Below are 23,068 nucleotides of genomic sequence, written 5' to 3'. Positions count from 1 at the left end.
ACCTAGTGGTTAACCCCTTCACTGCCCGTCACATTTTTACAGTAATCAATGCATTTTTTTTTTTTTTTTGTATTGATTGCTGTATTATTGCCAATGGTGTCAAAAGTTTGCGATGTTGTCCGCCATAATGTTACAGTCATGATAAAAATCACTGATCGCCACCATTACTAGTAAAAAAAAAAAAAAAGGATCAATAAAAATGCCATAAAACTATCCCCTATTCTGTAGACGCTATAACTTTTGCGCAAACCAATCAATAAACGCTTATTGCAATTTTTTTTTTTACCTAAAATATGTAGAAGAATACGTATCGGCCTAAACTGAGGAAAAAAATGGGGGTTTTTTTATAGCGCAAAAAATAAAAACAGCAGAGGTGATCAAATATCACCAAAAGAAAGTTCTATTTGTGGGGAAAAAACGCGCAATTGTCAGTTAAAGCGACGCAGTGCCAAATCGCAAAAAGTTCTCTGGTCAGGAAGGGGGTAAAATCTTCCGGAGCTGAAGGGGTTAAAGGAAGCTGAATATCCCTAAAATGCATTATGAATTCTACCCTACTGGGCCCCTTGACTGCCCACCACATTTTATTATACAGGTGAACTAACCCTTGAACTAAGCAAGGCCTCATGCATAACATGCTTAGGAGCATCAAGGGTTTTTTTTAAGCTGAATTGCTCCTTTCCTGAATGCGATCGGATTCTTAGCCTAACAAAACCCCGGACTTTTGTCCGAAGGGCGTTGACCCAAACTTATCTTGCATACGAACGGCAAGGAATTGTCGGCCAACAAACACGAACATAGTGGCGTACGACGTGTTTTTTCCAGCTCTTTAGCACTACCCTTTGGGCTCCTTCTGCTAATTTTGTGCTAGTAGAAGTTTGGTGAGTGTCGATTTGTGATTTTCATTTTGCGCTTTTCATTTTGCGCTTTTCCAGTTTGCACTTTTCATTTCGTGTTTTCTCAGTTCGTTTCTGAACGGCCGTTCGTCAAAGCAGCCATGATGCAGAATCAGAGGAGATAACGTGCTATTTATTATTGGCCTTGGAGTTATTGCTTTGACCCAAGTCCAGTCCAGGATCAAAAGGAGGAGGAGGATTTCTTGGACCACAAATTGGTTGCTTTATTAATCGTGACCAATTATGTCATATGCCTTTGCTGCGGGAGCTCCAGGAGAATAATCCAGATGATTTTCAGAATTATCTCCGGGTGGCGGACCCCTGCTTTCACCAACTCTTGGCATTGCTGACCCCCTATATTAAGAAGCAGGGCACATGCATGAGGCTTTTATTTTATTTTTTGGTTGAATAATAATTTGATTTGGTATATTTTCTATATTTTTGGATGCATAGCATGCACTTTTCGGTTAAGTTATATTGGCAGATAGCATGTCTAATTTTTTTTTTTTTTTTTTTAATGCACAATAAAAAAGATTGTGTAGAATAATACTTGGCTATGTGTTTTACTTCAAATGACAGTTGGGAGTAGGCAGGTACAGTTAAAAAAATACAATGTAAAATTGACAAGGGACATCAACATAGTTGTATCTTTGATATTAAAAACTACAGGATATTGGTGTTGTGGTAACTTTTCCAGAAAAAAAAAAAAAAAAGAAGTATAATAATATTATTCTTGATATCACTATAAAAAAAAGCCTTTGAAAATTTGTTTGCAATAACTCCATCAGTATCACCAGCAAAGCAGCTTCATTATTATCCCATTAAAGCGGGAGTCCGCCGGGAGTCCGCCGTTTTTTTTTAATTAAAAGCCAGCAGCTACAAATACTGCAGCTGCTGACTTTTAAAATAATGACACTCACCCGCCCAGCGCGCCCGCGATGTCGGCACCCGAAGCCTAACTCACGATCGTCTCTCGGGTGCTGCCGCCGCCATCTTGGCTATGGGAATCAGGAAGTGGAGCCTTGCGGCTTCATTTCCCGGTTCCCTACTGCGCATGCGCGAGTCGCGCTGCGCAATGAGGACGGTCCCCGCTGTCTCTGGGATCCGTGTGTTTCACAGCAGACAGCGGGGGACCTTCGGAAAGGGCCGTATATTCTGCAGATATCTATGCCGGAAGTGGGTGCAGATACCTGTACTGTACAGGTACCTGCACAATTGGCAGCTTTCAGGGGGGAGGGTTCCAATGAGCGGAAGCTTCACTTTAGGGTGGACCTCCACTTTAAAAAAGAAGAGAATTGTGCGCTGCATTTCCAGATTTCATAATTTGCCCCGTCATGAATGTTAATTCTCCATTACCAACGCTAGTTTACAAGACCGGCCGCTTCCGGTGTCCTATCATATACGGTCCCCCATCGGATATTTTCCGCTGTGTACTGCGCATGCGCAGTACACAGCACACACAGATTCCGAAAATAGCCGAAGATGAACGGCGCCTGCGCTGTGAGTCCAGGTTCTAGCCCCACCATCCAAGTGGACATAGAGTTGGAATATAAAAGAGCCGAGCGCAGCAAGGCCGAGCCCGAAGCATGGCGAGCCCGCGAGGGGCCCTCTAATTTTCCCAGCCCTATGTCCGCTTGGATGGTGGGGCTACCACCTCGACTCACGGCGCAGGCGCTGTTCATCTTCGGAGATTTTCCGAAGCTTCTTCTGCTCCGTACTGCGCAAGCGCTGCGCATGCGCAGTACGGGGCCGACTCTATATAATGGCCGGACTGAATATGCCAGAACACCGGCTCGTCCTTGCTTCCGAGCATGCGTGTTCGTACTTTGGACTTTGGTCCGACGGACTTGTGTACACACGCTCAGAAAATCCGACAACAGACATTTGTCAGCGGAAATTTTTAAAACCTGCCATCCAACATTTTTCTCAGTGGAAAATCCGACAACAATTGTCCGATGGAGCGCACACACAGTCGCATTTTCCGCCAACAGCCTGACATCGAACATTTCCCCCTGGGGAAGTCCGATCGTGTGTATGAGGCTTAATGGTGAGGGGTGTTTAGAGGCAGGAAAAAATGCAAAACGCCCGTAAAAACTGCGTTTTTTTAACGCTTTCTGTTTTGAATTCTTTGAACTGGGTAAAAAGGTTAATTGACACAACAAAATGAACGACATTTGTTTTTTTCCATTCTGTCCAATCATCTCTTCAAATCAGCGGAAAGTAATTGAAAAAAAATATTACAGCTTTTTCTTAAATACAATTAGAATACTTTAAAAAAAAAAAACAGAACACATAAGTAACAACAAAAGTTAAAACAAATTATTTTGCTAGCCCCTGCGTGGGCGGAATGATAGCATGTTATCTACTTGTTAAAGAGGAACTGCAGTCTGCTCACATCATTTGTAATAAAAACATCTTTGACATTCTGAAGCTTCACTCCAACCACTTTGCATATTATTTTATATATACTGCGATTCTGTACTTGACAAATAGGCTGCAGAAATCTCCCCCCACTGAGTCTAGCTGCAGCCATTTTAACTGTGGGCAGCTGAAGTTGCTGCCTGTTCACTACTTTACACAGAAGGACACCTCCAGCTCTGCAGCTCTCATTGGCCCTCTTATGACTCATTCCCCCTGTGTTCCTGGCAAACTTTTAGTAGACTGAGAGAGAGAGCTGTACCTGATGTCATAAGCCTAGGCTAATGACCAGACAAGAAACAGGAAGTGGACGGTATGAGGTATTTACTGGCAGAAAAAAATGTTCTACTATCCAAAGTTAAAGCAACAAGGGCAGAAGATTTAATAGATGGAAAGATGAAAAAAAAAACGAATGAAGGTCTGCTTAAAAACGAAATAAAAATGATTGAAACAGGAAAAACATTTTATTATTATTATTATTATACAGGTTTTATATAGCGCCAACAGTTTGCTCAGCGCTTTACAACATTTTATATTTATTTATTTTTATTTGTAGCATTCATTTAAAAAATAATTGTGATGTTTTGTAAAAAAAAAAATAATAATAATAATTGCTGTGTTATAGGGTGACAATGCTCCCTCTAATATAAATAGAAACTAAATGAAAAAAATAATAATAATCATACAAAATATAAATATGAAAAATAACATAAACACATAGGTAAATAAGCATAAAAATAATGTAAAACATTTAGATAAACAAACAGGAAAATAAATGAAAAAGCCAATAAATAATTTTTTTTTCGGGGGGGGGGGGGGGGTGTTTGGTTTGGTATGATTTCTACTTTTATGGTTTTGTCTGTATTGTGTCAATGTTGTTTTAATGTAAAATAATAAAAAGGATTTTATTTAAAAAAAATATATACATCTGTGTTATAGGGTGACAACGCTCCCCCTAATATAAATAAAAACAAAATAAAAAAGAATAATTGTAAAAAATATAAATATTAAAAATAACATAAAAATATTAGGTAAATAAACATAAAAAATAATATAAAACATTTAAATAAACAAACACGAAAATAAACAAATGAAAAAGAAAATAAACAACTTTTTTTTTGGGAGGGGGGGGGTTGATTTGCTGTGGTTTCTATTTTTATGGTTTTGTCTGTATTGTGTCGATGTTGTTTTCATATAAAATAATAAAAAGAATTTGATTTAAAAAAATTTAAAAAACAAAAATAATAGCTGTGGTATAGGGCCCCCCCCCCAATATAAATAAAAACAAAATAAAAAAATTATAATAATCATAAAAAATATAAATATGAAAAATAACATAAACATATAGGTAAATAAACATAAAAAAATAATATAAAACATTTAAATAAACAAACACAAAAATAAACAAATGAAAAATAAACTTTTTTTTTTGTTTTTGGTGTGATTTCTATTTTTATGGTTTTGTCTGTAGTGTGTCAGTGTTGTTTTCATGTAAAATAATAAAAAGAATTTGATTTTAAAAATAAAAATAACAAAAATAATAGCTGTGTTATAGGGTGACACGCTCCCCCTAATATAAATAAAAACTGAATTAAAAAAATTCGAATAATCATAAAAAATATAAATATGAAAAATAACATAAACATATAGGTAAATAAACATAAAAAATAATATAAAGCATTTAAATTAAACAAACACGAAAAGAAACTTTTTTTTTTTTCTAACTGCAATTCCACCATGCACTCAGCTTGTAGTACCACGGCCAGGACCTGCAGGTGGCAGCACCGAGAACACCCCCAGCCCTCTCGCGATCGATACTTTATGATCGCCGGTCACATGACTACCTCGGAAAGCGCCGCCCATCGCATCGCAGCTTGTTGCTAGGTGGGGTGACGTCACCAGCCTATAGTGACAGCCTCTTGCTGGGGTTATTTTCCGGGACGGAAGAAGAGGGGGGGTCGGAGAAAATCCGCAGTAATCCTCCGTTACCGAGCCACCGAGGAGTCCCGGAACGGCTGGGGACAGCGAGTACGGAGCCTGCCGTCACCTTCCAGCCCGGTATCGTTGACCCTGAGCGCGGATGGAGGCCGGGAACTGATGGTGAAAAGTGCCCCGGGGTTCAGAGACGGAGTACGGGCCTGAGGAGCTGCCATGGAGCTGAGGGTCGGGAACCGGTACCGGCTGGGCCGGAAGATCGGCAGTGGTTCTTTTGGAGACATTTATTTAGGTAAGAAAGCTTTTGGTGGGGAGGTAAGGGGGGAAATGGGGGGGCCCCTGAGGTTGGGGGTGGGGCCCCTGGGCTCCTCCTGCCTTGGGTGTCCAATGGATAATATTGGGGGGCTGTGGGCCTCTGGTCAGGGTCACCCAAGCCAGAGGGGCCTTCTGGGTCTTGGAGGAGCAATGTTGGTACTTGTAGTTCAACCACACCCAGGATGTCCTCTCCTTTCCCCACCATACATGGTCCTTCAACATTGGATTGGGTTACGGTCCCAGGGTTGGCTGCAACGGGCAACCGTGGGTGACCACTTTTTTAGGAGGGATCGTGATTGGGCAGGATTGAACCCCCAAATCAGTATTGTTCCCCGCTGTCTAGACGCTCCTCCCCCCACCCCAGATAAACATGCACACTCGGCTCGTGGTAGCGTACATGTAGGTGACAGCGAGCCAATAGATGTTCCCTCGATTCTTTTGTAACTGACGGCCATTATAGGTCTATAGGTAGCCAAAGGGGCCTTCTATATTTGGTGGAGCAATGCCTGTACTTGTAGTTCAACCACACCCAGGATGTCCTCATTTCCCCACCATACATGGTCCTTCATCATTGGATTGGGTTATGGTCCCAAGGTTGGCCACAGCGGACAAACATGGCTGACCACTTTTAAGAAGGATCATGATTGAGCAGGATTGAACCCCCAAATTGGTATTGTTCCCCACTGTCTAGATGCTCTCCCCCGAGATAAACATGCACATTTTGGCTCGTGCTGGCATACATGTGTAGGTGACAGAGCGAGCCAATAGATGTTCCCCTGATTATTTTGTAACTGTCAGCCATTATAGGTCTATAGGTATCCAAAGGGGCCTTCTATGTTTGGTGGAGCAATGCTGGTACTTGTTCAACCACAACCAGGAGGTACTCTCATTGCCCCACCATCGAGGATCTTCTACTACTGGATTGAGCTATGATCTTGTTGGTGAATGACCATTGGCTGACCACTTTCGGGAGGGATCATGATTGGACTGCCAGAGATATACGGACTGTACTGGCATACATATGTAGGTGACGGTGAGCCAGTAGATGTTCCTCTGGTTCTTTTGTAAATGATGGCCATTACAGGTAGCCAAAGGGGCCTTCTATGTTTGGGGAAGCAATGCTGGTACTTGTAGTTTAACCACACCCAGGAGGTCCTCTCATTGTCCCACGGTAGAAGATACTCCATCAATGAAATTATCTATGATCTCGTGGGTGGCAGCAGTGGATGACCATTGGTTGACCACTTTCAAGGGAGACCATGATTTGGCAGGATTGAGCATTCTGATTGCGATTGTTCCCTACTGTCTACTTGCCCCCCCCCCCCCCCCAGATAAATGTACACGCTAAGCTCATCCTAGAATACAGTGAGCTGATAGTCTCCTTGGTGTGTCTTTTGACCATTATAGGTCTGTAAGTAGCCAGAGAGGCCTTCCTGGTCTGGCTGGATACCTTCTTGTTTGTTCTACAGACTATTATAAGGTGCAATATAGTCAGGCAATTTTTTGGCCAAGCCAAATGGACCCTCCATGTCTTGGAGGAGTAATGTTGGTACTTGTAGTTCATCCACACGCTGGAGGTCTTCTAATTTCATCATACATGGTCTTTCATCATTGGATTGGGTTATGGTTCCCCACTGTCTAGACTCTCCTCCCCACAGATAAACGGACATGCTCGGCTCATACTATCGTACATATGTAGGTGACAGCGAGTCGATAGGTGTTCCCCCAGTTCTTTAGTAACTGACGGCCATTATAGGTCTACAGGTAGCCAAATGGGCCTTCTATGTTTAGGGGAGCAATGCTGGTACTGGTAGTTCAACCACAACCAGGAGGTTCTTCCATTGCCCCACCATAGAGGACCCTCCATTCACTGTATTGATCTATGATTCCATGAGTGGCAGTGATGGATGACCATTGGGAGACCATAATTAGGCAGGATTGAGCACCTTGAGCGTTGTGGTTCCCCACTGTCTAGTGCAATATTGTGGTCAGGCGATTGGTCAAGCCAAAGGGGCCTTTCATGTTTTGGAGAAGCAGTGTTGGTACAACCACACTCCACCATACAGTAGAGGACTCTCCATTACTGGGGGGGATGACATTTGGTTGACCACTTTCAAGGGAGATCGTGATTGGTCAGGATTATACACCCTGATCGTTATTGTTCACTGCTGTCTAGTCACTCCTCCCCCTAGCTAAACCTCCACGCTCGTCCAAGCATACATATGTAGCTGACAGCAAGCCGATAGCTGCTCTCTCGGGTCTTTTGATGACCATTCTAGGTTGTCAGAGGGGCCTTCTCTGTTTGGGGGGGTGGCAATATTGCTTCTTTTACTTCAAGCACACCCAGGAGGTCCTCTCATTGCCCCACCATAGAGGACCTTCCATCACTAGATTTGTCAATGATCCCCTGGGTGACAGCAGTTGACGACTATTGGTTGACCGTTTTTTAAGGGAGACTGTGATTGGGCAGAATTGAACACCCTGATTGTCGATGTTCTCTATATGCTCCTCCCTCTGGATAAACATATGTATTTGGCTTATCCAAGAAAACTTATACAGGTGACGGTGAGCCTATAGTTGTTCCTCTGGGTGCCTTTGTGATTGATGGATGTTATAGGTCTCTAGGTAGCCAAAGGGGGTCTTCCTGGGGACATTCTGTGTTTTGTCCAGTAGGCTATATTAGGATGCAGTGGGCCTCTGTGGTCAAGGGGCATTCTGTTTTTGAGGAACACTGTTGGTACTTATAATTCAACCACACCCAAGAGGTCCAGTTGTTGGCCCTCCACAGATGACCCTCCATCGCTATGGACTGATTGGGCTATGATCCCATGAGTGTCAGTACCACCATGGGCTGCGCATTTTTGAGGGGGCAGTTGATTGGGCAGCGTTAAACAGCCTGAACGTTATTGTTCTTCCATCTAGCTGCCCCTCACTTAGCTAAGTGAGGACTCTTGGTTTGTCAAAGCATACAGGATGACTGCCGTCTAGCTAGACATAAACGCATGGCTCATCCAAGCATACATAAAGTATCTCAGAAAAGTGAGTACACCCCTCATATTTTATTATATCTTTTCACGTGACAACACTGAAAAAATGACACTTTGCTACAATGTAAAGTAGTGAGTGTACAGCTTGTATATCAGTGTAACTTTGCTGTCCCCTCCAAATTAACTCAAGACACAGCAATTAATGTCTAAACCACTGGCAACAAAAGTGAGTACACCTCTAAGTGAAAATGTCCAAATTGGGCCCAATTAGCCATTTTGCCTCCCCGGTGTCATTTGGCTCTTTAGTGTTACAAGGTCTCAGGTGTGATTGGGTAGCAGGTGTGGTAAATTTGGTGTCATCGCTCTCACTCTTACTTTTCACTGGAAGTTCAACATGGCAAAGAACTTTCTTAGGGTCTGAAAAAAATTAAAGTGGTTGTATAGCCTTTTTTGGGACTTTTACCTACAGGAAAGCCTATAATACGGCTTACCTGTAGGTAAAAAAAAAATCTTCTAAACCTGTACGGTTTAGGAGATATTCCCCTCGCAATGCGCCGCTGACTGCAGTGGCACATGCGCACAGGGGATTCCCGGCTGAAAGCCCGGCAGACTACGGACGCTGCCGAGAAGAAATCTCCCGCGCGCATGCGCGGAAGTGACGATATCGCGGCTCCGGCCACTCACAGTGCCGGAGCCGCGATACCCGGAAGAAACGCAGAGGGAGCATGTCAGCTCCCTCGGCGTGGATCGGACCAGATGTCGGGGCCTCGTTCTAAGGTAAGTATTTCATAATGAGCTAGTATGCACTATGTCTTTTCCTTTGCAGGTAGGAAAAAAAAAAAAACTTCTGCGGGTTTACTCCCGCTTTAATTGTTGCTCTACATAAAGATGGTCTATGCTATAGAAACATTGCCAAGACCCTGAAACGGCGCTGCAGCATGGTGGCTAAGACCATACAGCGGTTTAACAGGACAGGTTCTACTCGCCATGGTTAACCAAAGAAGTTGCATGCATGTGCTCAGGGTCATAGGTTAAAGGAGTGGGTGGTCAGCCTGTCAGTGCTCAGACCATACATGGCACGCTGCATCAAATTTGGTCTGCATGACTGTCCCAGAAGGAAGCCTCTTCTAAAGGTTCACGGAAGACAAGCAGACTAAGGACATGGATGTTTGGAACTATAATAAGTAAATAAGATGAACTTATTTGGTTCAGATGGTGACAAGCGTGTTTGGCGGCAACCAGGTGAGGAGTACAAAGACAAGTGTGTCTTGCCTACAGTCAAGCATGGTGGTGGGGGTGTCATGGTCTGGGGCTGCATGAGTGCTGCCGGCACTGGGGAGCTACAGATCAATGAGGGAACCATGAATGCCAACATGTACTCTGACATACTGAAGCAGAGCATGGTCCTCTCCCTTTGGCGACTGGGCCGCAGGGCAGTATTCCAACATAAGGACCCCAAACACACCTCCAAGATGACCACTGCCTCACTAAAGAAGCTGAGGGTAAAGATGGACTGGCCAAGCATGTCTCCAGACCTAAACCCTATTGAGGGAGCGCAAGGTCTCCAACATCCACCAGTCTCATGGAGGAGTGGAAGAGGACTCCAGTGGCAACCTGTGGAGCTTTGGTGAACTCCATGCCCAAGAGGGTTAAAACAGTGCTTGAAAATCCACACAAAATATTGACACTTTGGGCCTAATTTGGACTTTTTCACTTTAGGGGTGTACTCACTTTTGTTGCCAGCGGTTTAGGCATTAATGGCTGTGTTGAGTTATTTATACTTTTACATTGTAGCAACGTGTCTTTTCTTCAGTGTTGTCACGTGAAAAGAGCTAATAAAATATTTACAAAAACGTGAGGGGTGTACTCACTTTTGTGAGATACTGTATGTAGGTGACAGCAAGCCGATAATGTTCCCCTTGATTCTATTGTGATTGACAGCCATTATTAGGTCTTTATGAAGTCAAACGGGCCCTTTGTTTTGGAGGGAGCAATTTTGATACTTGTAGTTTAACCACACCCAGGAGGTTCTGTCACTGCCCCACCATAGAGGACTTTCCATCACTGGTTTGGTTTGTGATCCCATGGTTGACAGCAGTGAACGACGGTTTCGTTTACAATTTTTAATGGAGATCGTGATTGGGCAGGATTAAACTCCCTTATTGTGATTTTTTTTTTTTTTCTCCACTGTCTAGGCGATCTTCCCCCTAAATAAATGTACGTGCTCGGTCATCCTAGCATACAGCAAGCCGATAAACAGTCTCCCTGGTATCTTTGTGATTGACGGCCATTATTGATCTGCAGGTAGCCAAAGGGGCCTTCTGTTCTGGCTGTAGACATGTTTGTCCTATAGACTATAATGGGGTGCTATATTGTGGTCAGCCAAAGGAGCCTTTTGTATCTTGAGGGAGCAGTGCTGGTACTTGTAGTTTAACCACACCCCAGGGGGCCCAGTTGTTGCACCACAATAGATTATACTCACTGTGGCTGGGTTGGGTTGTGATCCCATGGGCGGCAGTGGCAGACTACTATTGGATGACCAATTTCGAGGGGGAAATTTAATGGGCAGAGGTAAACGGCCTGATCGTTATTGCTCTTCCCAAGACCGACCGCCATCTAGCCACCTATTCCTTAGCTAAGTGTAGATGCTTGGTTTGTACAAGATGACTGTCATCTAGAGCTGCAACTAACGATTAATTTGTCTGTCGACTAATCTATCGCTTATTTTTTCGATTAGTCAACGACTATCCGATTATTTTTTTTATTTTTATTTTTTAATCTAGTGTTTGTTTTTTTGATTAGCTAATTAATCCTTTGGATAACCTTGAGAGTATTTTGCATTGGCGGGGCAGAGTATCGGGCGGGGTAGAGTATCGGCTGGGTATGGAGGGATGGCTGCTTCCATCCGACCTCTCCCCTCCACTGCACAGTACAGAGCGGGGAGAGAGAAACCGGCGTCATGTCATGACGCCGGCTTGTTTACAAGTGATCGCTCCATCGGAGCGATCACATTGTAAACGCCTGGGTGTAGAAAGATGGCCGCCGCTTCCTAAGGCCGAGACCGCGGAGCGCGGCATGTGCGCGCAGATCACGGATCGGTGACTATCCGTTGCACCCCTAGGGACGGCGGCATGGAGGGGGAGAAGAGAGGGAGACAGCGGCAAGGAGGGCAGCGGTAGATACTAAGCACTGCCACCACTGTGACGCATCGACGCCCTGCGCGCACGCCGACGTATTTTCTTAGTTGACGCGTCGTGGCAGCTCTACTGTCATCTAGCTAAATGTATGCAGGTGACAGCAAGCAAATAGATGTTCCTCTTGGTGCCTTTTGTGGTTGACTGACATTATAGATCTGTAGGTAGGCCAAAGTGCCTTCCATGTTTTGAAGGAGCGATGCTGGTACTTGTTTATCCACACCCCAGGAGGTTCTGTATTTCCCCACCCTAGATGAACCTTCATCACTGGATTGGGCTATGGTCCCATGGGTAGTGGCAGCAGCCAACTTCTGTTGGCTGACCAATTTCGGGAAGGATCATGATCGGACAGGATTGAATACCCTGATCGTCATTGTTCTCCACTGTCTAGACGCTCCCCCCAGATAAAAGTGTGCTCGGCTTATCCTATCGTCCATGTACAGGTGACAGTAAGCTGATAAATTTTCTGCCTGGTGCCTTTTGTGATTGAAAGCCATTATAGGTCTGTAAGAAGCCAAATGGGCCTTCTGTGTTTTGGGGGAGATATTCTGGTATCTGTAGTTTAATCATACCCCCCCAGATGCCGCTGGCTTGATCTATGGTTCTATGGGTTGGCAGCAGTGAATTACTTTCTAGGGATATCCTGATTACGCAGGATTGAACACCTGATTGCTATTGTTCCACAAAAATAGCCACTCCTCCCCTAGATAAATGTACACACTTGGCTTATCCAAGCATATGTATGTAGGTGACAGCTAATATATGTTCCTCTGCTGTCTTTGTGATTGACAGGAATTTTTTAGATCTGTAGGTAGCCAAAGAGGCTTTCCATGCTTTGGTGGACTTCTAGTTCAACCACACCCAGGAGGTCCTGTTATTGCCCCACTATAGATGACCGTCCATCACTGGGTTGGGCTATGAAGCCATAGCTAATGGTAGTCCCCCACTACCACCCAACTGCTTTTAGAGGGAGATATAATGATCGGTATTGTTCCTTGCCATCTAGCCACTCCCTCCCCCTCCCTAGATAAACATACACTTATTCAAATGTATGTATGTATCTGATAGACATGGTGTCTTTGTGATTGACAGCCAGTATAGGCTGGTACTCATAGTTCACCCACACGCAGGAAAGTCCAGTTGTTGCACCACCATAGGTGACCCTCCATCACTATGGCTGGATCGGGCTCTGATCTCACAGATGGCAGTGGCGGACTATCATGGGTTGGCCACTTTTTGAGGGGGAAAGTGATTCGGCAGAGTTAAACAACCTTATTTGTTATTGTGCTCCTCAAGATTGGTCGCCGTCTTGCTGTTCCTTGCTTAGCTAAACATACACACTCAGCTTGTCCAAGCATACGAGGCTGGCCATGATATAGCCTAATTTCCATTGATTTATCTAAGGTGATCTAAGTTGTCAGCAAGCCAATAGCTGTCCCCCTGGTGCCTTTGTGTTTTGGTGGTCATTAAAAAGTCGGTAGGTAGTCAAAGGGGCCTTCCACATTTTTGAAGAGTAATTTTGGTACTTCAAATTCAACCACACCCAGGAGGCCTTGGTGTTTCATCACCAGACATGATACCCCATCACTATGGCTGTATTGAGCTATGATCCTATGGGTGGTAGCAGACAACTACTCCCATAGCTAAACCTACTTGCTTGGAAGATGATTGTCGTGTTGTCTGTACTTTTGTATGTTTGTACCATATCAAAATCCAATAAGGTGTGGATGTGTAGTAAAAAGAAAAAAAACACGCTTGAGTCATCTGAGGATACACATGCAGATGGCAGTGGGCCAAATAGATGTTTCCCTTGGTGCCTTTGTGACTGATCATTAATTATAGGGTCTGTAGGTAGCCAAAGGGGCCTTCTGTGCTTTTGAAGGAGCAGTATTGGTACTTGTAGTTGAACCTCTCCCAAGAGGCCCTGTTGTTGCACCACAATAGATGACTCTCCAGCACTATGGCTGGATTGGGCTATGATCCCAGGGGTGGCAGATGACTAGTGGCCAACCACTTTAGAGGGGAAAAAATTTACGTGACAGGTATGAATGCTGTTTTATTGTTCCCCTCGAGGCTAGCCACACCTCCCTTAGCTAACCATATGCGTTCATCGCATCCAAGGGTACAAGATTAGGAACTGTCTAGCCAAATCTCCCTTAGCTAAACCTACATGCTCAGTTCACCCAAATGTACATATGCAGATTACAGTGGCTGATAGATGTTCCCCCTGATGCCTTCATGGTTCACAGCCATTATCGGTCTGTAGGCAGGCAAAGGGGGCTTCTTTGTTTTGGAGGAACAGCTAGGCATGCGGACACTTGTCATTTCTCCACACCTAAGAGCTGTTTTTTAAGCTTGCGACCATTCATTTCTATTAAAATCCTGCATGTCACATATGTGATGCACTTTCCGCAAAACACGTGCGTTTCATAGAGTTCAGTGGTAGCGTGCATAAAAAAAAAAAAAGCATTGCTAAAACTGCACCACGCGCGTGAACCAGCCCTATGGATTAACCCTAATGGGAGTTGACAGTTGCTTGTTCCAGCCACAACTTTGTGTGAATGAATACTTGTATAGCGCACAATGCGAACTGAATCGCCTCTAGGCGCTGTGGCGAGCTTTGATCATCTGCTAAAAGAGGAAGGTCTTGAGTTTTTTCCTAAAAGCCAGGTGGTTTTCTTCCAGGCGGATGTTGATTGGTAGAGCATTCCATAGCCGAGGCCCTTGGACAGCGAATCTCCGATCCCCCTTGGATTTATACCGGGCTTTGGGCACGAGGAGGAGGTTTTTGTTGGCTGATCGAAGACTGCGGTTTGGTGTGTAATGATGTATTTTCTCCATTCGGTATTGCGGAGCTCCTCTATGCACACGTTTGTGGGTGAGGCAAAGGGTGTTGAATGGATCCGATATATTTTTTTTACGGTTAGCCAATGTAAGCTCCTCAGCGAAGGGAGAGATGGATTCCCAGGTTTTTTTTCCTGTTATCAGCCTTGCTGCCGTGTTTTGGATCAGTTGTAATCGCGCAAGTTGATATTGTGGTAATCCTATGTAAAGCGAGTTTGCGTAGTCCAGTCGTGAATTAATGATTGTTCCAACTACCACTGCTTTGTCATTCTTTGGGATAAAAGGGATGAGTCTGCGAAGCATGCGCAGCAGATGGTGAGATCCACTGACTACAGATTCTATTTGCGCATCCATTGACATTTGTGCATCTAAAATAACCCCCGAGACTCTTGGCTTTGGTCTTTGGTGAGATGGTCTGCCCAAAGTCGGTTGGTGGAGACCAGGAGGTTTTGGTTGCGGGCTTATGATTTGGGTGTAAGATAAGAAGCTCTGTCTTTGATTCGTTCAGCTGGAGGGAGTTAGTGGTCATCCAGTCCTCTATTGATTTGAGGCAGTTTTCAAGACTTTGTGTCTGGCATTAGTCAACTGTTCTTGGGTGTGAGAATTGCCATTCCCCTAAGATAGGTGATCAACAGGGCTTCTGGCTTGTTCTCCCCTCTCCATCCAGCTAGATGTATGTCTTAAAGCCCCATACACACGACCGGACTTTTCAACATCCAAAGTCTGACGGACTGATTCCGTCAGACTATTCGATCGTGTGTGGGCTGCAACGGACTTTTGATTCGCAAAAGTCTGACAGACTTTAGAAATGGAACATGCTTCAAATTTTTCCGCAAGAACTCTGCCGGACCCAGTTCCTACCGAGAAATTTGCTCGTGTGTATGCTATTCCGACGGACTAAAACCGACGCTAGTGCAGCTATTGGCTACTGGCTATGAACTTCCTTATTTGAGTCCAGTCGTACGTCATCGCGTTCGAATCCGTCGGAGTGTGGTGTGATTGTGTGTGGCCAAGTCCGCTCATTCGAAAAGTCCGTCGGAACTCTGCCGGAACTCCGTCAGAACTCCTTCGAAAGTCTGTCGGACATAAGTCTGGTCGTGTGTACGCGGCATTATAAGCCACAGCAGACATATTTAGCAAATGGCTGGCTGGTGTATTTTCAGTACAGGTTTTGGCCATGTAGGTGAATGTTGAAGCACCTTGCCCTATTTAAGAAGAAAAATGCTATCTGGAAGCAATAAAAGAATGTAAACCTTGGAACAAAGCTCTTGCCTTGCGCTCAGGCTTCTGGCCCATCCCTGTAGGCGCTAGTTATGTCATTGGACTTTATTATGGGATCATTGGAATGTTGAGGATTCCAAATCTTGTGAGGAGATGATGAAATACAGTTAACGAGATCCATAGGATTTGGGATCCTTGCCTTTCCCAGGTTTCCATGAGAATGTCCGGCTGACACAACAGGCCTCCATACAACTGCCTTTGTATGTTTGGGGCCACCTGTAAAGTGAACCTTGAAGTATCTCTCCCAATAAAAAAGGCGACCTGGAAGCAATAGAAGAATGTTAACAATACAACAAAGATTCACCGGGCTTCACTGTGGAATCCTGGAATTGTTGGGTATCCCAACAGTCTTTGAGAAGATATTGGTATTGGAGAGCATTATTGTGGGATGTTTGGCTTTCTTGGATACCTGCTGGAATACCCAGTGATCTCACGCTTGCCTAGGTGACCTCATCAGAAGCTAAGTGTCTACGGCTTCATGTATACGGGACGTTTTTACAACCTCCTTAACGATTTAACTTGACAGATAGTAACCCACGTTTAAAACGTCAGTTTTGCATTTAGAAGCGTTAAAAAAAAAAATAGGCAAGAATGAAAAACTATAAACGAAACACGAGTTACCGTGTTTTGGAAGCATTTTGCGCTTGAAATGCGGTAACCCGCATTTAGCTGTGTTTCGTCTATAGGCGTCTTTCGTTTTTGGCCATTTAAAAAAAATATATATATTATTATTAAAATATATATTTATTATTATTATTATTATATATTTTAAAGTTGTTTTTCATTCTTGCCTATTATTTTTTTATTTTTTTTTTTAAACGCTTCTAAATGCAATCTAGGCTTACCTGTAGGTCAGAGTGGTTTGTAAGGGTTTACAACCACTTTAAGTTATTACGCCTGGGGTCAGGACGGTGCCTGCCCAATCGCGTGACCAATGTAATGTCACAGTGGTCACATGATCAGGAGCCGGTCCCACTGGCTCATTAATAGAGACTTGGAGCTACTATTGACAGCCTGGTCATTGTACTAGGAGTGTACGGTGAGCCCACGTTCAGCACAAACCTTTTGCTACCCATGGATGCATATGTGGGCATTAAAGCCCACTCTTTGCTGTGGCACCCATGCATTACGTTGGTAACAGCATGGTAAAATTTCAGTCTGGTGTTCTGCCGTATAATGTCATGCGCAGTACGGAGCTTCGGAAAATCTCCGAAGCTGAACGGCGCCTGCGCTGTGAGTGGAGGTGGTAGCCCCACCATCCAAGTGGACATAGGGTTGTGAATATTAGAGGGCCCCTCGCAGGCGAGCTTCGGTCGCCACGCTTCGGGCTCGGCCTTGCTGCGCTCGGCTTTTTTATTCCTACTCTATGTCCACTTGGATAGTGGGGATAGAACCTGGACTCACGGCGCAGGTGCCGTTCATCCTCTGCAATTTTTGGAATCTGTGTTGCTGTGTACTGCGCATGCGCAGTACACAGCGGACACTCTCGGATGGAGGACGTTATTTGACAAGACACTGGCTCAGGGAAGAGTATTTTGTCTATGTGTACTTTGAGCTGCTCCTGGTAGACGGTCCTCTGAATCAATTGACCTGTGAGCTTCCTGTTGTTTCCAGAGATTTGCTAATACAGGGAGATCATGCAAGACGTTGAAACTGAGGTCAGTCATTAGCAAATGTACGATGAGCAGAGACATGTCTGTGCAGAATGAAGTACGTGTGTCGCTTTCAGATCCTCCTCTGCCAATTAAATGGAAAAATTGTAGCCCAGCCAATAGCCCTTTGCCTTGACACAGATGACCCGGGGAGGCCCTGAACGTGCATGTAATAACTGTCACTTCACAGGAGCCCGGATCTAAAAGGCTTTAGGTTGGGAGGTGTCCCCAGCCCTTCCCCCACCACCACCATGGCTTCTGCAGTGATACTGGATAAATAAAGCACTTCCTCTTTCTCGGCTGATAATTGCAGTGTGTGTGTTTTTTGTTGCTTTTTATGACGGCTGTATATAAAATTCTGTACGCTTCATATAAGATTTGTATTGTGCTTTTGGTTTCTGACATTTTAGAGATGTTTTAGGAGTATTGCTACTTCCTCTATACAGACCCCACATCATTTTATGTGACCGATATCCTATTTGACATGTTTTTAAAATCAGTGTTTTGTTTTTTGGAATGAGGAAGGCCCAATCCTTCTAATAGAGCAGGGATATGCTCCAGCTGTTGTAAAACTACAAGTCCCATCATGCCTCTGGGTGTCATGCTTGTGGCTGTCCGAGTCTTGCTATGCCTCATGGGACTTGTAGTTCTGCAACAGCTGGAGGTCCGCTAATTGCATATCCCTGTAATATGACTTATGAAATGTATGCAGCATTAATGCTGATTGGTCGGTGCGAGATCTTCTTGCCCTCGTTGGTCAGCTGCCCAGGTCTATTGTGATGCTCGTCCAATACTGTAATGCCTTGGATCCCGAGCATAATTTGTTTCTAGAATGCTTGCCATCCAAAGCACTCGTATATCAAAGCGAGTTTCCCTATAGGAAATAATGGAAACTCGGATAATCCGCAGCCACCACTTGTGTATGCAGTACCCCATGTGGCCAGAGGAGCAGGGGCGCCGAGTATTTCCAAGCGTCTCCGGTGTCCCCTGCACCTCTGGCCAAATGCGGTATTGCACACCCCACCTTTTGAATCCTGTTTGTCTTGCAAGACAGGCTTTAAAAAAAAAATCGCTTGTGTTGCGAAACGCTCATAAAAAAAAAAAAAAAGTATGAGATTTTTATTTATTTTTTTTTTTTTTTGCGGGACTGACATTGACAGATGAGACATTTTGACACTTTTGTTTTGTTTTATTGAGACCATTGACATTTATACAGCAATCGGAGCTAATAGCCACTGATTACTGTGTAAATGTTACTGGCAGGGAAGGAGTTAACACTAGGGGGGATCGAGGGGTGAGGGGTTTTCTAACCTGGGGGGGGGAGAGTGGACTGACTGGAGGATGAGAGAGATTGCTGTTCCTGATTACTTGGAACAGCAGATCTCTCTCTGCTTCCCTGACAGAACAGGGATATGTTTACATTGACAGATCCCCCGTTCTGTCTGTCTCAGGAGCGATCGCAGGCGGACATCGCGGCCGCCAGCTAGGCGCATCGTCTTTGATGTTACGCGGCGAGTGCATGGGGTCCCCCCCCCCATACCCCTTAAAGCGGCTGTCGTACAGCTATGGCGATTCGTGCAGGGGAGCCGTATAAAGACGGCTGGTTGACAAGTAGTTAATCTACATGTAATATCCCACCCTCATTGTGTTTAGCTGGTTAGTAGATGTGGAGGGAGTGGGCTGTCATTTACCACAGTGTATACACCCACGTGTGACTCTGTAGTCACATGGGCTGCTCTGATGTGATGGGGAGGAAATGCTCAGCATAGGAACTCGCTGAAAACTGAGCATGTGCAGAACTGCCAGCACAGCTGCAAAATCCGTAGCCGATTTGAAGACATGAACAGAAGGGGGAGATAGAGAGCAGCAGGATCAACCAGGTACTTGGCAGAATACAGAACGAATCTCCTAGCGACTGAGTATGAACAGCATGTACTACACCATTTATTGTGTTGGGGGGTGTGTGTGTGGGGGGTGTTGTTGTTTTTTTTTTTTTTTTTTTTTTTTTTTATGATGTGGGTTTAGTGACACTTTAATGAAAGCTGAAATTCAATGGATCGAGGGGGCGGGCCCAGGAAAGAAGCTGGGAAGGAAAGGGCTAGATTGTGCTTGACGTCCTCCAGCCAGGAAATGAGGCGGGCTCCATGTGATCTGCTGCAGTTTCTAATTCACACTGTTAGAAGCTCACAGTGTGCAGTTAGTAAATTCTTTCAGTACAGGAGAGGAGCCGGTACAACTCTGCACGACTGAGGAGAAGGCTGGCGGTAGAACAAGCCCTCCCTATAATGCTGATGTCCCTCCTGGGCTTTTGCAGTGCTGAAGGATGTAAGCGCTGGGTAATGCAGAGCAAGGATCTGCCTGCACAGCGGCACTCATTCTAATAAATCTTTTTATATTATTTCTTTTGAATCTCCCCCTCTCCTCTTACCATGGGCAGGGAATATAGAAGCCACCTGGCCGTGCTTCTCCCGTCATTACTTTGCCAACCAAGGACAAGGTACACTAATATAGTTGCTTTTAACATTAACTTTTTTTTTTTTTTAACTTGGAGATCCATGGATCAGTGAATATAAGGCTGCTTTCACACTGAGGCACTTTACAGGTGTTTTATCGCTAAAAGAAAAGCGCCTGCAAAGCGCCTCTCCTCTCGCTCCTTCACACTGGAGCGGTGCGCTGGCGGGAGGCTCAAAGTCCTGCAAGCAGCATCTTTGAGGCCCTTTAAGAGCGGTGTACCCCGCCGACACGTGTCCATCCCAGAGTGAAAGTGCCCTAAGGCTACTTTCACACTGAGGCATTTTTGTGCTAAAAATAGCGCATGAAAAGCGCCTGTAAACTGGCTTGAGAGGTGCTTTACAGGCGCTATTTTTAGCACAAAATCTCCTGAAAAGTGCCCCAGTGTGAAAGAGGTCTAAGGGTTTGACATTTTGTGTATTTGTCGACCATGGGTATCACTTGTGGCTCATTCAAACGAGCTTTGGTCACTGAAGAGTTATTCACATTTGGATCCCTCTTCAGAGAGCATTTGACAGGTGGTGGCATTGTTTCACCACCTGCTTTTACCCCCTTGATTGCTGTTTGCAGGGCACTTGCAGAGAGGCCCCATTCACTTGGGTGGGTCACATTCGGCAGACACAATGCATGACGAAAGCGATGAGGTATAATGCCTGCCGGGGCCACAAAGCTCAGCCACAATGTGTTGTACACCCTCACCACCTATAGGGGCAGTGGTGATGGTCGGGGGAGTCACACCCCCCCCCCCCCCCCCCCCCAAAAACTGCTTAGTGTGAATGAGCCCTTAAAGCGGAGCTCCACCCAAAAGGGGATGTTTCACTTCCACGCCAAGTTCCCGCTCCTCTTAAACAGTTGCCACTTTTGAAGAAAAGGGGGGGGGGGCACGCAGGTACCTGCTTATCATTTTCGTTCGGAAGCTGAAGTTCTCCTCCCTCCCCTAGTGAAGATGCCGGGGACGGAAGACCGCAGGTGAAACAGACTGGTGGCAGCACAACGCTGGATCATGGGGCAGGTGAATGGCTGTCTTTTAAAAGAATCTACAGTTTTTGTAGCTGCTGACCTTTTTAAAAAAATTAGTTTTTTTTTTTTTTTTTTTTTTTTTTTAATTTTCCCAGTTGTCTGGAACTCTTCTTTAACCTCGCTCGCAGTATGATTATTTCAGATTTTTGATGCGTAAAGCGATACAATTGTTTCATATGGAAATTTGGCGTTTTTTATATTTTAGGCCGTAATTCTTAGGAACAACTCGCTAATAAATCTGTCCAAACGAGTCTAGTGGACAGCGCCAGTATGATAAAGTTTGAAACACAAAATCATAAATTTATAATTATAACAAATATAATAATAAAAATTACTCAATGTAATCAAATCAAAAACACTGAAATTTGCCCAGTTGCAGAATTGTCGCTGTCGTTACTTTCAGTGTTTGATGACGGATCTCCCCACAAATCGCTATCGTTCAATTCTGCAAGTGATTCTAATTTATTATCACTGTTTTCTAGCGGGTCTAAAACCGCTTTTGATTTGAAGGGACTCTTTTTGGTTGCTATGGACAATCTCCAGTTTCTAGGCAGAAAGAACAGTATTTATAATATATAACTGCATGCAGGGCACTGGACAGACCACTAGGCACAAAAGGGATGTGAAATTATTTGATACAGTATTGTAATCTGTAAGATTTCTGTGTACTGTATACGGATTATGTGTTTTTTACTTTTTGAATTTGGCACCGTTCTCCGTCCCCGTGCGTCGCAGGGAACGGAGCTTGGCTCTGTGATAGATCAAGTGGAGGACGGCTCGCACACAGTGCGGGGAGACATCGCAGGATCCTGGGGACAAGGTAAGTAACGTTGCCTGGATCCTGCGATGCGATCCTGAGCCAGACCCGGAAATACCATTTAAGGAGGTTAAGGTTCATACACGCGATCCGAAAATCGTACAAAAAATACTGTTTTTGTAGCGATCGTACGATAATCTGGGGACAAATACGAAAACATTTTCTTGTACTATACCAGATCGTTATATATATATATATATATATATATATATATTATTACTTTAAAAAAATAAAAAAAAGTTTGACACTGGGAGGCGGACGCTGAGAGGCTGCATATTTACGGGCAGCTGGTGCCAAAGGGTTAATCATTTTAGTTTTCAACCAAAAATACAATACAAATACACTACAACACATGACATCGCTTCCAAACTTTTATTGTCGTACGAGAATTTTCGTATTTTGTTAACCTCTTCATTTTTGATCTGGAGACTAGCATGCAAAAAAAAAAAAAAAAAACCCCAGAAGATAATTTGTCCGATTAACTTAATTTCATCTTGTGTGCTAGGCTTTAGAACAATTTCTCTGTGTGGTAAAGTAGTTTGATATCTATAATGTTTTTTTTTTTCTAGCTTTGTTAGCCCTAGAATTATTTTATAAAATATTTTAATGTTTTATATCTGTTTATTTTCAGGAACTGATATCGCAGCAGCTGAGGAAGTTGCAATAAAGTTAGAATGTGTGAAGACGAAACATCCCCAGCTCCACATCGAGAGCAAGATCTACAAGATGATGCAAGGAGGAGGTGAGGACGGCCTGGACATAAAGATGTCATCATCTTCTTGTGACACGCCACAAGCTACCTTAAGGAGACTTCTCGTTCTGTGTCCAGCATTGTTTACCAGCTTGTTTTTTGTTTTCTTTTTAGTGGGAATCCCGACCATAAAGTGGTGTGGAGCGGAGGGTGACTATAACGTCATGGTGATGGAGCTGCTGGGACCAAGCCTGGAAGATCTCTTCAACTTTTGCTCCAGGAAATTCAGCTTGAAGACCGTACTGCTGCTAGCCGACCAGATGGTAAGTTTGTTTTGGCAATAAACATGGGGGGGGGGGGGGTCCGCGTCTTGTGCCGTAATTATGCTGAATAAGTCAGGGACTGTTGCATGGTAGGACAATTAAGAATGATCTGCTGATGAGCACGTGATAAGAACCCCTGTGGCTATTTGATGTCTGAATTGATATCTGGAAGGATGCTGCACTGTGA

General features: G+C 44.4%; 1 protein-coding gene across 3 annotated transcripts in view; it reads left to right on the top strand.

Annotated features, from left to right (window-relative positions):
* Positions 1-5,189: 5,189 nt before the first annotated feature.
* Positions 5,190-23,068, top strand: part of CSNK1D (casein kinase 1 delta) — a 57,111-nt gene continuing 39,232 nt past the window's right edge. The window contains exons 1-3 of one of the 3 annotated variants that reach the window (XM_077458887.1): positions 5,190-5,538; positions 22,499-22,609; positions 22,733-22,881. In XM_077458887.1, coding sequence (XP_077315013.1) covers positions 5,463-5,538; positions 22,499-22,609; positions 22,733-22,881 — 336 coding nt within the window. In that variant the 5' untranslated portion in view covers positions 5,190-5,462. The remainder of the gene's footprint in view (positions 5,539-22,498; positions 22,610-22,732; positions 22,882-23,068) is intronic. The other 2 variants (XM_077458886.1, XM_077458885.1) reach the window with 2 other exon arrangements.

Source organism: Lithobates pipiens, unplaced genomic scaffold (genome assembly GCF_037356315.1).
Source record: "Lithobates pipiens isolate NorthernLeopardFrog02 unplaced genomic scaffold, aLitPip1_a1.2 Scaffold_28, whole genome shotgun sequence".
NCBI classification, from domain to species: Eukaryota; Metazoa; Chordata; class Amphibia; order Anura; family Ranidae; genus Lithobates; species Lithobates pipiens.
This window is presented reverse-complemented; position numbering and strand designations above follow the sequence as displayed.